Below are 14,605 nucleotides of genomic sequence, written 5' to 3'. Positions count from 1 at the left end.
TCTGGTAAAGTCAAAATATTTACTTTATTATTCGTATCCAAATACATTACGTAAAGTTGTATAAAGCAATTGATCATTACACACGAGCCAATATTTTGCCGCAATTAAAACGCCCATGTCTGTAATGAACATGTACACGTGTTTCATATGACTTATTACAACTCACTTGCAAGGATTAACGAAACATACACATTAAAAAGTCCAAAATCTGACATGATTCTTCCGCTTTGCCTTGACACCTCCGACTCCGTGATGTAGATATATTTCGTGAATTTCGTTTAATAATATCTCCACTACTAGCGATTTAAATTCTACTAATAGGATCAAAAACGAGTGGTCTTTACCACTAGATTTAACATTACCAGCCATCCTTTTTCAAAAGTAGCATTACGTTGTTTTCCACAGACTTTCGAACCGCGAATTCATGCGTTCGAGATTCAAAAATCGGTCCCTTGTTCGTATCCACATAGGTATATTACTTATTCACGATTAAATCCACATTTGATTCCATCGAATCATCATCATCCATGTCCAGTGTTATAATAAAATAGCACGCGAGTCTAAAAACGGTTCAATAAGTTCTATGTTACAATCAAGTGTGTTAAAATAGTATGTACATTACGTACTATACAAGAGCGGAAAATGGAAACACACAATTAAATAAAACAGGACCAAATGGAGTATTTTAAATCGACTAGACTGTATTTTTACTTACTTAATCTTAATGTACTATGCATTATAATTTTATTATTGTAAAATATGCACTGTCTCAATCATTTGCACGTTTTAAATATAATCTCATACTTACTTGGTATATTACATCATTCTTGAAAAAAAAACAGCTTTTATGTTATTAGCTGTGTAAATAATATTCTTAAGGAAAAAAAAAGAAAATCACAAAGTATCTGAATATGCAACATTGCGTTATTTTCCTTATACAATTTTAATGGAACAGATACCTTACAACTCAATTTATACCACTTTTTAACGTAGTCCTAAGACTTAAAATGAATCTCTGTATCCCTTTCGCCCTGTAATTATTAAGTACTTACATCGCCTTGGCAGCGATCTATTAGGTTAGCTAGTAAGCTAGTTATTTAGTTAAGTATTAGATTTAAGTTTATTGGTTGGGGACTGAAAATCAGCGGTCTCGCTGAGTCTCATCCATTTTACTGCACACACATCTGTAATTTTACTTACTAAGTTTTTATAAGTCCTTACATGTCCATTTTGTGCTGTGTTGGTAAATAAATATCTTTTTTTTTTCAGGATGTATACGGTTGTCTGTCTTGTAAGTATTCAATTACGTAAGTAGGTACTCATATATAAGTATGACATTGCTTTGTTACACATGATTATCGGCTTGGCGTATCTAAATTTGGCGCCCTTCATTCAACAAAGGCGTTAACTTTAGACACCGGTATATTAATGATGTACATAATAATACGTAGCCTAATTATTAGCCGTAACTAACACGTTCATTGTCTTGCTGTCTTAAATACCTAATTAATTATTTTCGGTGTTGTTAAAAATGCCAAACATAAGACAATACCTATTATACTGTATATTTAGTAAGAATTATCCGTCAGTGATGATAATGAAAAACAAAACCAAACTACTACTTATACACTCTCCGTATCTACCTATCAACAATATTCCATTATGTTTATATGCCCACAGTTATCCTTGTTTTCACCAAAATATTATTAACTGTACATGTAGACCTATAGAACAAGTTAAATGTGTCACATACCTTGGAATGCAAATTGATGAACATTTATCCTGGTCGCTACATGTAAACTTTATTTATGATAAGCTCAGAGTTTTACTAGGTAAATTTTTTCATTTAAAATTCAGAGTGCCAACAGGCACTTTGCGGTGTCTTTACATGTCACTTGTAGATTCAATATTAAGTTATGCACTAGATAGCTACGGATTAACCACCAAGACCAACATAGATAAACTAGAAAACATTCAACTTAGATTTTTAAAACTATTAGTTAACAACAAAACCAAAGCCAAATGTAAAGGCAACTATAGATTACTTTTTAAAATATGCAAAATATTACCAGTCAGCCTTAAACATAAATACCTGCTTGCAGTCAATAACCATGGCTGTCTAGTGCAAAACGCTTCTAATATATCAGTAGATCCCATAGGCCATAGCTACTATACTAAAGCGGTGGCTACAGGTAAGCTATCCGTGCCCAGAATACATAACTACTTTGGAGACAGATCGCTAAAAAAGCGCATCCCATATCTGCTCAATAGCTTACCTGAAGCCATCCGAAGTGAAAAGCACCCTAATAAATTCAAAAACCAGTTAAAAAAGCACTACCTGAATACATTACCTTAATATAATTTGTTCTATTTTTGTTAAACTGTTATAATATGTGTCATACTGTAAAAATGTTTATAAAGTAAATTATTAAGATTAAGTATTATAGATATGAGAGACTGCTGTTCCTGCAGTCAAACTCTTTTTTGCGGGAGTTTTGCGGGGCAATATTACCGTAATTATAAGGTTACAGCTGTATTTAATAATAAATACAACACAACTGCCTCAATAATAATAATAAAACTTTATCCACTAGTGGGTAAAGTAATTTAACCTTGAATAAAGTCAAATTAACTGCTTTAAAATTGATAAAAGTAGGTGAATCTAGTAATAATGATGATTTACCACCTGTGGAACTACTGGAAGCAGTGATAAACGCATTTTTTGCGTTGTAGTTTCCTCGCTATAGTGAGGGGAAAAGTTTCGTGTTACACTCGGGTGCAAATGTATTTTACTTCTCGTGTGTTAAAAAACTCGCAAGTTCAGGATTCTATTCTCGAACCACTCGCTTCGCTCGTGGTTCAACTATAGAATCCTTTCACTTGCTCGTTTTTCAATTCCACACTCGGCGTTAAAATACAACTTTGCCCCCTTGTATAACAAATAACTATTATTTGTTCCCTAGTTGGAGACGTAGATCGTTAGTGAGTAATGAGCCGGCTCTTATCTCCATGTTCAGTAACATCCAGTTTTCTGCGCCGCGCTGACCTTTCACTCAACGTGTGTTTCATTCCTCGTCTGTATGACTTCATGATCAGATAGCGGTGTATGCGGAGTTTGCATCGCTTAAAAGTGTACATATATGATAGAAGTTTCTTTGATAACAATGATTTAAACTTTCACGATTCATCATCATCCTCCTTGCGTTATCCCGGCATTTGCCACGGTTCATGGGAGCCGGGGGTCCGCTTTGACAACTTATCCCAAGATTTGGCGTAGGCACTAGTTTTACGAAAGCAACTGCCATCTGACCTTCCAACCCAAAGGGTAACTAGACCTTATTGGAATTTCACGATTATTGCACAGAATTAATTTTAAATCGGGACTTAATAGTTTATGACTACATATTAAACTGACCTCCAACGTTTCAGGGACGGCGTTGTCCCCGTGGTCTCGGAGAAGACTGGCTTGAAAATTACATAAACACCTTCTGACAGCCGCGCGTGAGTTTCTTTGATCATCTCATTTAAAAATGCACGCGCGTTGGTTCGTATTTTTTAAGAACATGAGATTCAAGTCAAGTCAAAATATTATTGACCATGAATGATTTTTTAATTTTATGGAGCCCAGTGAAGGGCACTGCAAGCTTATGCTTATTTCTAGTGTTTATATTATCTACATCACAGTTTTTCTTAAATTTACAAATGTTTTTATGTACATACATAATATTCTCATAAGTATATTGACAATGCACTGTCGCCAATGATGTTTAACAAATCGCCACGCCAATGACACTAGGTGATCGTGATCTTCAGATAGTAATATTGTGCAAAGTTTTACATAATTTGAGAGTTTAGAAGTAAGTACATAATTATCGTCTCATTTATGAAGGCTCGCTTTGGTTTTTATGTCCATGACATAAAAGATTAGGTTTGACATATCTGCACGTCATTGTGAATGGCACTATCTATACTTAAAACCTATTTATTTTTTGATTAAAATGTCCTGATTCGCCGATCTTCATTATTTGTTGTTAATCGGGTTTTTATGCTATGTACTTACCTATTTAAGATTATACACAGTTTAAACACGGAGCTAGGAATCAAACCCGGGTCTTAAACTTATGCGGCTAACGTCTTAATGATTCGGTCAAGTTGTGTTAATGTTTAGACTAGGCTAAATACTCCAAATTTAATGACATTTTAGAATTTAAGTCTGATCAAGAACATTGTTTAAATGTTTTCCCTTTTGTCATTTTCGAACAATTTAGCACTTTCAGACGTTGTTCTTTTATTATAATTTAGCACGTTTTGTTTTAATTGAACTAATAGTAGGTATACTTATAATATTAGAGTACAATGTATTAGGTACATTCCTTCATCATATTTGTCATAGAACGAGTAGGTATAAATAAAAACTGCTTTCTACCAACTATCTACACTTTTTGAATATTATATTTCGTTATGATATTCAACCATTATTTACTTTTAGTGTTGAATTTACAATGTTTGATTAATAGCACAAAAATTCGTTGAATTCCCAACCCAAATAAATGCTTCGCCAGTTTTTGCTACGATTAACCTTTTCCGATATCAATCAAACTATTTCCAGTTTCTTCTATAATTCAACCGGCGGGTTATATTTAGATTTGAAAACATTCCACTATTTGCTCACAAATCAAATCCTTTGTAGTTTTTGTTCTTACCACGGCTGACCGATTTTGCTATAGTTTTACGGTTTCGATGGCTAATGATAGATTGTTATGGCTTTAATTAACAAAAAAAAATTACGATTACCACCAAACTTTTTTATGAGGTAGGAGGCAAACGAGCAGGCAGGTCGCCTGATGGTAAGTTATCACTGCCGCCCATAGACACCAGAAATAGTTAGAGGTGTGTTAATAATGGAAAAAATGGATCAGTTACAAAGTCGAGATTTGCCCCGCTGTACCTTAATAATAAATAGCCTGCGACTTTGTTAACACAAAATGATGGTTATATCATAATTTATAATATTTTATGTTTGATTCTCCGTCCCTTGATAACTTCTCTTTTTACATAATCGTAAAAAAAATAGGTATTACACAAGTGCCACTTGAAGTTTTTCCTAAGTACTTTTTGTAAATTTTGTTCATGATGTTATTCTTGTATCAATTGAGTACTAAAGTTTCGTTGAAAAATTAGAATACCAAGTTGCCGTGGAACATTCCAATAGACTACTAAAAGATGACCGTACGATTTCACGGAATAAACCAAAGTTAGTCGCGTGTCATTCAGTCAACTGTCGTAGTGATAAACCGATTTGTTTTGTTATGGTTATTATCAGCGCGTCAACAGCTATATAAATGGCACGCTGCGCTTCCAGTCATTCATTCTCAAGTCTCAAGTCGCTCCCGTTGTTTTAGGCAACACATTTGACTAGTATATTTGTTGTGATTGATATTGAACCGAGAAGTGTTGAGAATGATCGAGAAGAAAGCACCTGCGTTCGCGGAGCTTAGCGAGTTCGCTAGTGTTGGGGTAAGTTTTATCTTATTATGCAAGAAATTCTACTAGGTACTAGGAACTAGTGCTACCTGGCCGAAACGTTGGAGAAAAGGTACCTAATAATGTTATTTTATCGCGTTCGACCCATGTGTCTTTAAAAAATAGGTACTAGGAAATAAAAATAATAATAACCCGAAGGTACTTTCTGTGACAATACTGACATCAAACGATGCATTCTTATGTAAACACCAAGTGATGAGATGACTGTATGGAAGAGGAAGACATCCTGCGCGAAATTTTGAATTGAAACTATAATTGTACATATAAGGTACAGCGGGACAAATCTCGACTGAGGGGCAAATGTAACTGGTCCATTTTTTCCATGTTTTACAACATGTAACACTGAACACGCCTACCATATATAACCGGTGGACACTCTATTTAATAATGCAGAGTGTCCACCGGTTATATAATATGGTAGGCGTGTTCAGTGGTACATGTAGAACTCAACATAAAAGTGTAATAATGGAAAAATTGGATTAGTTACATTTGCCCCCAGTCGAGATTTGCCCCCAGTCGAGATTTGCCCCGCTGTACCTTATCTATTGATATTCACGTTTGTTATCAAAATTAATAATTATGTTTATTTATTTAATGGCCGTTTAAAACGGTACTAGAAAAAGTTATCTATCATGTTGTGCGGTTTACGCTGCTTAAAACCGACTAGTCTAATATTTATTGACAATACAAATAATATTATCATCAAGTTCAAGAAATTGGGCTAAAAGAAATAAAGTTATGTCAACTCATTAGGGACGAGGCAAGGTACGTATCCAGTAAAGATAATTACGTGGTTTAGATTCCCCCAACTTGCTTAAAAGCAGTTAAAGTAATGCAAACTGGCCAGGCGCTGGGGGACTACCGCGAACACCGCGTTTATATAGTTACAAATATCTTTCTCTTTTACTCCTATATAGCCGTAGTAAAAGTGAGAAAGAGAAATGCCCGCAATGTGTGAACTTCGGTGTCCGCAGTAGACCCCTTGTGGTCTCGAACTTAGCTCCTAATAACCGGAACTCTGGCGAAACCCACCTTTACGGCCTTCACCTTAAGTGCCCTAATGGTGTACCCCTTAATTAGATGTCTAGATACAATCTAATTTAGTCGTTTAAAAAGTTTACGTTTAAGTTGCCTCGCTAAAAATAGGAAGATATTTTAGAGAACTCGGAAATACACATTACACATTAAAAAAATTAGAAATAAAAATTCTTGCGCATGATTTCACCACGAGTGAAATGTTAAAATTATAGAGAACCTATTTTATAATAAACTTAGAGTAGGTAATTAACATTTTACTGCTCTCGTGACTTTCATTGCGATAAACAAAAACAATGAAAATTGCATATGTTATGTTCCTGAAATATTCAAAAACTTCTTGTGTCGTATACTCGTATTCTTAGAACTAACTGCCTACTTATTTACATATATGACTGGCCAGAAAGCTTTAGTGTCAAAATTTCTAATCTTAAACAACTTTTTGCAATTAAAAGGAAATAATTATGTTAACTAAGAATTCAATAAAATAATCTTGGTATTCGCTCTTCTATTAATGTTGAAATGCTTCTTAAGATAAACCGTTTCCCGCTCAGTTCGACACCAATCAGCCATCTTTTCTTATACTAGATATTTTGTTTCTAGCTCTGTATTCAGACCGAAAGAGGGAGGTAGGCCAGATGGGTAGATTACGTCAATCACGCCGCGAGCTTACTGCCCGCGGCGGAGTAAAAATGGGATACGTTAAGCCGTCCAACGATTAATAACCGCTATTCCTGCTTTTTGGACCACTTGACAGTTAATGATAACTTGCTCTCTTGTTTTATCTTTTGATCGTTTTGAAAGTCTATTTTCACTGCTACCATTACAGTTCAATGGCAGCATGTGAGCGTTTTTCAAGAAAAGTATACATTACACTAATGACTTTATAATATGAAACATTTTTTCATGTATGCGGCGTAAAAATTACAAAAGATTCCAAGTGAAATGTGCCCAAAAAGACAATATTTTGACGACCCGAGTACTACTGTATTAGGCACCTATTATGTTTTTCGATAAAAGCTCTATTTACAATAAATTAAAAGGTATTATTTACAGTTAGGCTGAAAAGAACACTGCTTTTTTGGGTTTCTTTTCCTAGTATCCGGTTTCGTTTATTACGGAAAAATATATTTTCCTCGATCAAAAGGTTTATAATAAGACATTTCTAAGAAAATTTTCGTATAGTTATCGTAACAGTTATCAAGCTAGCGTAGAGTTACTTACACAAATATTTCTTTGAAAGAATTTACCTTAATATAGTGATTTAAATTGTTATTATATGAAAGTAGAATATTGTTTCCAGGTAAATATTCGAACTTGATATAAAGAAATTCAACATATGTATTTTATATCTACTTATATCCAGTAGCTACTATGTAGGCATATAGAACTCTTGCAGAACGCATACCCTACTTAATTAACACTATGCCGTATATTTTTTTTTAAGAGGGTACGATACAGGTCAATTCTCCATACAAACGCTCTCGACTATCTCCCTGGTTTTTGAAGATAGAGCAATGATTTTTTCAACACAGATTACTATTATTTTTATCTGTGTCAGACCGTTTTGATTTTTTTGCTATTTTCATTTTAAAAGACGCTAGAGCCAATCAAAAAATTCTAAAAACGGCCTTTTTCAATATGATTCAAAAAAGGTGTGATACTCAAGATCGGTAACAATTAGCCAAAAAATGTAAACGGTCCGACACAGATTATTTCATTGTTATTCAGATTCTCAAATTTCGTTCCGTTTAAATAAGTTTTGAAAGAGGAAACAGTCGAGAGCGGAACCTCGATTTTAAAGATTTTTTCGCAATATCTTTGAGTTGTTCTTAATGGACAATTTTTTTTTCGATAAATCTAGTTAATAACACTAGTATATTTAACTGAAATTCCCAAATTTAAAGGGGAACTCCTTTCCATTTTAGCATTTTCGCTCCCGTAGCGTCTTAAATAATAATATTAAAATGCATCCCTTGGATAACCTATACGATGGTTTATACCCGTATCAGAGGTACGCGTGCGGTTAGAAATTTAAATTGAGATTCGATTCCACAATTTTGTTCTACATAGTTTTGCGAAGCTACGTGCGCTATTGTGTTATTTCTAAAAGTCCCATCCTTTCACAGGCTGGGGGCAAAGTAGCGTTCGCAACGGATGACTTCTTCGCAACATGTGAGAACATGCTCGCGGACAGCGATCCGCTGTGGCTGGCGGACAAGTACACCGAGTACGGCAAGTGGATGGACGGCTGGGAGACCAGGCGCAAGCGCGTCGCCGGCCACGACTGGTGCATACTGAAGCTGGGCACCAAGTGCGTCATACGTGGTACGTTTTCATCTTTGACCTTTCTTGGCATATCTAATGGTTACAATATGACAGAAATCAGATACCTATTCAAATATACCAGTATTTTCATTATCATAGTTCAATGTTTTTACTTCAATTCATGATATATTTAACTGTTTTTGGGGTTATAAATTGAAATAGATATCATACACGAAAGGAAAAACGACAAGGCCCACTGGTGGCCGAGCCGGGAATCGAACCCGGGTCTTCAGCTTACGCGGCTAACGTCTTCACCACTAGACCACGCGCCCGCCCCGCGCTAGTGGTGAAGACGTTAGCCGCGTAAGCTGAAAACCCGGGTTCGATTCCCGGCTCGGCCACCAGTTGGCCTTGTCGTTTTTTCTTTCGTGTATGATATCTATTTAAATTTATAGTTTATATATAGTAGTGTGACTACTTGAAAAACCGGCCAAGTGCGAGTCGGACTCGCGCACCGAGGGTTCCGTACAAACCTGCAAGGTTTACAATTATTAAAAAAATATATATTATGTGATGTAACTAAAAATTTATGGTTTTCGTAATTTTTCCTTTATCTATGCTATAAGACGTTGCTTCGTACCGAATTTCAAGATTCTGAGTTCACGGGAAGCACCCTGTAGGTTTTGATTCCCTTGCAAGTGTCGAAAATTTGCGGCATAAACGGCTGTATCTTTTGATTGCGTTGGCTTAGAAGTTTGACTTTTTCACAGCTTCAAGGGACAGTAGACCTGAGTAATTGATATAAATTTCAGCTTCATACCTCCACGCGTTCCTGAGAAAAAGGGTCTTGACAGACGGACGGACGGACGGACAGACGGACAACAAAGTGATCCTATAAGGGTTCCGTTTTTTCCTTTTGAGGTACGGAACCCTAAAAAGAACAAATCAAAAAATATTCAATAAAATAATTTGATTTGTTCCCTAGTTGTTTTTGGGGTTTTAAGAAAACTGGTTCAGATCCCTGAAATAATTTGTCCATCACATCATTTGCCTTTTTACTGGGTACATAATATATAGGGACCGTTGCGTCAACCACATTTGACAGCTTCCCATACAATAAAATTTATATAACGCTTTAACGGTGACCGACGGTTTGATGCAACCGGCCCTTAGTATGAATTAACACTTTCGCTACCAAGAACCCGACTGTCGGGTACACCGCTCGTAGAAGCGTAGCCGATTACATGGGTTTCCCCGTATGTAGCGAAAATGTCGTAGCGCCGCGTAGAGCCCGGTTTCGAAAGTGTTAACACTTGTTAACTTAATCGTTGATATTTTGAATTAAACGGTATTTGTATAACTTATATTTTGGTATTTTTACAGGTCTTCTTATCGACACGGCATACTTCACTGGAAACTATGCGCCAAAGTTTTCGATTCAAGCGGCTTGTTTAACCCCCGAAGGTATGTTCATTAAAATTAGTAATCTAATGTTTTTCTATTTCCTTTTTACCTCTATTTCTTATTTTTATTCAAACTACAATATACCTAACTTGATAATATTCATTGGCGACCTGTCTGAACTTTTCGCAGCACTGTTTTAGCTTACCATGGGACTTAGTTGAGAATTTCCTCTAATATTTATTAATCAATTTGATTACAGAAGAATCAATGCTACCGGAAAAAAAAACCTGTATGGGCACCGCATGCACAGAGCAGGAACATCAAGCTGTAGAAAAACTAGCTACCTACAACTGGACTGAAATCGTGCCTGTAACTGCTCTAAGGCCTGGCTACGAAGATACTAGATTGAACTATCAGAAGGTAAGCACTGATATAGAAAAGTGTAATAAAACACGGTGTAATATGAGGAAACCGAATAATTTTAACAGAGTATTCCTTATCATATTAGAAGACTAAAATGTCCTATAAACTTTTCTGGATTTCGCCTACTTACAGAGTTAGGTATAAGCATTTAATAAAATAACAATTACTTATTATTTTTTCGAAACAAAACGCTGTTATCGGAAATAATCTAACTATCCTCGTTGTTAGATATCAAAAAGTAACTAGTGACTCATTGCAAAAAAGTATTTTTTAGAAAAAAAATGTACATTTTTATTTTAAGTGCTAGTTTTAGGAATGATATTTACTTTTTATGTGAAAATACTTCCAATAAAACAAAAAAAAATACACAAAAAATTTTTTTTGGCGAAATTCGAATTCTTTATTTTGCCCTCAGAAATGCGTCTAGTTAAAATCTTTAGGTTCCCCTATGTTACACCGTGTATTTTAACAGAATGCTAAATTTTAAACTTTTAAAGCACAAAATTTCAGTATCCCTAGTAAATGCCAGAGCAGGCAACATTCAGTATGCTTTGATAGATCAAATCACTAACCTTGTTAAAGTTGCTTGAATTCGTGTTTGTTTGTACTTGTGCAATTAGTACAGATCAATTCACAAGAGCTGGCATTAAAGGAACGTATGTGTGAATGAAAATATGCATGTGTGTGACAAAATAACGGTTACGACTATATAGCGAAACAGGTGTCACTCATACAATCGAAGTTGTGTTCCTTTGAAACATGTCGGCTTTCGTGAATTAAGCTGTATTCATGCTTACATTTTGATGCAACATCCGTTTGAAGCAAACGACGCAACCGAGCCACGCTGTGACGTCATCGCTCAAATCAATTGTTTAGTTTTATTTTTATTCATTCTTTTTTTTTCTTTTTGTTTTTATCTAAGTTTCGAATAAAATTTAAAATAAGATAGGAAGTATTGATAACATCATTTTGTTTCATTATAGGTACTAAGTGACGAAGCATACACGCATATCCGCCTGAACATCTTCCCAGACGGTGGTATTGCGCGGCTCAGGGTGTTTGGTGAAGCCAGGCCTGAGAGGCCTCTTCCTCACCACATGGTTGATTTGCTGTCCTTACTGAACGGCACCACCTGCCAAGGTAGATATTTCAAATTGTAGTTGTGGAACGGTAATAATATATTTAATTTCTTTCTTATTTTGCTAAATGTTCAAAGGAAATTATGTAGTTTGAATTAAGTACCAGTTGCTACATTACATTTTAATACATAGTTAAGTACCTACTTATATTCATGCGAAATATTCCGACCGATAAAACTTGCCTTCATTAAATTTAGATAACATGATTTTGGTAGTTTTCCTTAGTAGACTATTAATATTACTTATGTGGAATAAAAATATTTTGCAGGATTTGTATTGCATGCATCGCATAACAATAATTGGATATCGTTTGGCAGAATTACTTTTACAAAATACATACTTCGTAGAATTAATTTTTTTTTATACTACGTCGGTGGCAAACAAGCATACGGCCCGCCTGATGTAAAGCGGTCACCGTAACCTATGGACGCCTGCAACTCAAACAGTGTCACAAGCGCGTGATATTTTTTGTCAGAAAACCCGAACCTAACTCACTTCGAAAACTCTGCCATTTATGAATATTTAAATAATCATTATTTCATATTACGTGTTGTGCGAAATATGGTTCTGATCAAATAATATACTTACACCAAGCAATCGCGTACGCGGGTCGGGTGGAAAACGACCGCTCCCAAACATTTTAAAACCTAACATACAGACGCGGACGACTAGATACTGGATTCCAATCGGGGTCAGGCATCGAGATCAAGGCCTAACCAAATTATCGCTTGTTTCAGGGTACTCAAACGCTCACTATGGGCACCCGCGCAACATGATCAGGCCCTGCAAGAGCGAGTGCATGTCCGACGGCTGGGAGACTGCCCGGAGACTCGACCGGCCGGAGGTCATCGAGGCTAACGAGGATGGCACACTTAAAGTACCTGGTAAGTCTACTCAGGAAAGCCAGTACATACTGTTCTAACTTGACAGACATTCAGGTGCATTCAAGTCACAGTCAAGACCTTGAAGGTGGTCCTTTACCTCGTGCGGGTATTTTATAACATGAAAAAAAAAAATAAAGGTCAAGAATGACTCATGTTAGTAACGCAAAGCATGGGCCAATGTCCCAATGTCTATAAGTGTTTAAAAATATTTTCCATGAAAATGAATTTTGTGTCTTTTCAGGACCTTAATATTGAATTATTTTGTGACGAATTCAATATACCGTTATCATTATCACAATCGTATTTTCGAAAATATCAAAAGTTTATACCAAAATAAACATTTAATTAGCTTGCCAATCTTGATCTTAAATGTTTAAAAGGTTTACCCTCCATTACTCAGCCAAATTAAAAGCACCTCTCAATATTATGGCAGCGTTTTGGTTAGCGCATTTTTTAATTGGCCACTTTATTTCAGGAGAAGAATGGGCCGTCTTCAAATTGGGTTTCCCGGGCAGGATCAAAGAGCTATGTGTGGATACGGCGCACTTCAAAGGCAACTTCCCCGATTCCGTTAAGATAGATGGCACCTTCTTGAGCCGCGATTGGACGCCTGAATCACGGCCTCAGTGGCGTAACATCTTAAGGCCGAGCAAGGTGAGTTAATACAAATCACTTGACGACAGTCTTACTTAAGTTAATTCTAATTCACAAAATTGAATTCTAATTCACCCTGCATCTTTGAATATAGGAAATTAAAATAAATTTCTACCGTTTGGTATGAATATAATATATCACCACCCTCTTTTCACCCGTCGATGTCAGAGAAGTCTACTGCGCCATTTCGGTTCAATTGTGGCCTAGGAAATGAACTCGTAACCAACCTGTCACTGCAATATCGCAATTTCGTTTTCTATTTACCCCTTCCACCAAAGGATGCTGGTGGTTTTTCCCCGTTGTTTACATTGCGCTACGAATCCGCCAGATCCACGACATAGCTATAAATAAACGTACACTAAAGTTCCATTTGTTTGCAGCTCTCGGCCCACAACGAGCACTGGTACAACTGCGAGTCAGACCTGGTGACGCATGTCAGGGTAACCATGGCGCCAGATGGTGGCATCAGCAGGGTTCGCGCCTTTGGCTTCGTCGACAATACGATAGACTAAATATTTTGACTAGTTCTATGTGCTTTATTGAATGTAGCTTAACCTACCGTCTATTTTAGATTTTAGTTGTGATAAGATATTAAATCAGATGCTATTATGTGCAGTGAGTAGCTAAAGATAGAGTAGCGTTTTTGCTGTTACTTTATTGAAACAAAATGTCTGTAACATTTTGTTTCAATTCAATACTTAAATGTGTCGTCGCTAAATATTTTTCATTTAGATTTTTGATTGTTTTATAGTGTTTTTATATCGCAGCAAAGTAATTACTGTTCTTCATTTAAATATAAATAGATAAAAGTTTGTGAATATTGTACTTTAAATAACTTAAAACATGTCACTGCTGGCTCTGTTAATGAGTAGCTTTTAATAAGTTATATATTGCTAGTATTATTTATTATTTATGTTTGTTACTAAGTTTGTTACTTACCTAAGTAATAAGAATTGAATATGGTGCAAAGTTCCTTGTATTATTATTAAAGTAATTTAATGTAGTGTTAAAATCAAGTATTATTACATTAAATGTTGATATGCCTAAACTCCTGGTTTATTTATTATATCTTTAGTATGACAAAGAGATAACATACACTAGAGAAATTTCGTCGGATACCACGGCGGGCGGGTGGTCTAGTGGTAAGGGCGTTAGCCGCGAAAGCTGCAGACACGGTTTCGATTACCGGCTCGGCCACCAGTGGGCCTCATCGTTTTTTTCTCTTGTAAATGATATTTATTTCAGTTTATAATT

At 35.8% G+C, this 14,605-nt stretch overlaps 1 protein-coding gene across 1 annotated transcript; it reads left to right on the top strand.

The window, feature by feature from the left end:
- The first annotated feature begins 5,382 nt into the window (after positions 1-5,382).
- On the top strand, positions 5,383-14,399 carry LOC125224890 (allantoicase-like). Its single transcript, XM_048128391.1, has 8 exons — positions 5,383-5,517; positions 8,709-8,907; positions 10,231-10,311; positions 10,511-10,671; positions 11,658-11,814; positions 12,551-12,697; positions 13,173-13,351; positions 13,732-14,399. Exons 1-8 carry the CDS (start codon positions 5,461-5,463, stop codon positions 13,861-13,863), a joined length of 1,113 nt encoding a protein of 370 aa, XP_047984348.1. The 5' UTR covers positions 5,383-5,460; the 3' UTR covers positions 13,864-14,399.
- The last annotated feature ends 206 nt before the right edge of the window (positions 14,400-14,605 follow it).

This window comes from Leguminivora glycinivorella, chromosome 3 (assembly GCF_023078275.1).
Source record: "Leguminivora glycinivorella isolate SPB_JAAS2020 chromosome 3, LegGlyc_1.1, whole genome shotgun sequence".
Classification (NCBI taxonomy): domain Eukaryota; kingdom Metazoa; phylum Arthropoda; class Insecta; order Lepidoptera; family Tortricidae; genus Leguminivora; species Leguminivora glycinivorella.
Note: the sequence above shows the minus strand (reverse complement) of the source record. Positions and strands in the feature narration are given on the sequence as shown.

Bases quoted from the DNA above. Each gene is read 5' to 3' on its own strand.
- LOC125224890 (XM_048128391.1), top strand. From the start codon at position 5,461: ATGATCGAGAAGAAAGCACCTGCGTTCGCGGAGCTTAGCGAGTTCGCT. The intron at 11,815-12,550 runs GTAGATATTTCA...CGCTTGTTTCAG, and splicing joins GAACGGCACCACCTGCCAAG to GGTACTCAAACGCTCACTAT. The intron at 12,698-13,172 runs GTAAGTCTACTC...ACTTTATTTCAG, and splicing joins TGGCACACTTAAAGTACCTG to GAGAAGAATGGGCCGTCTTC.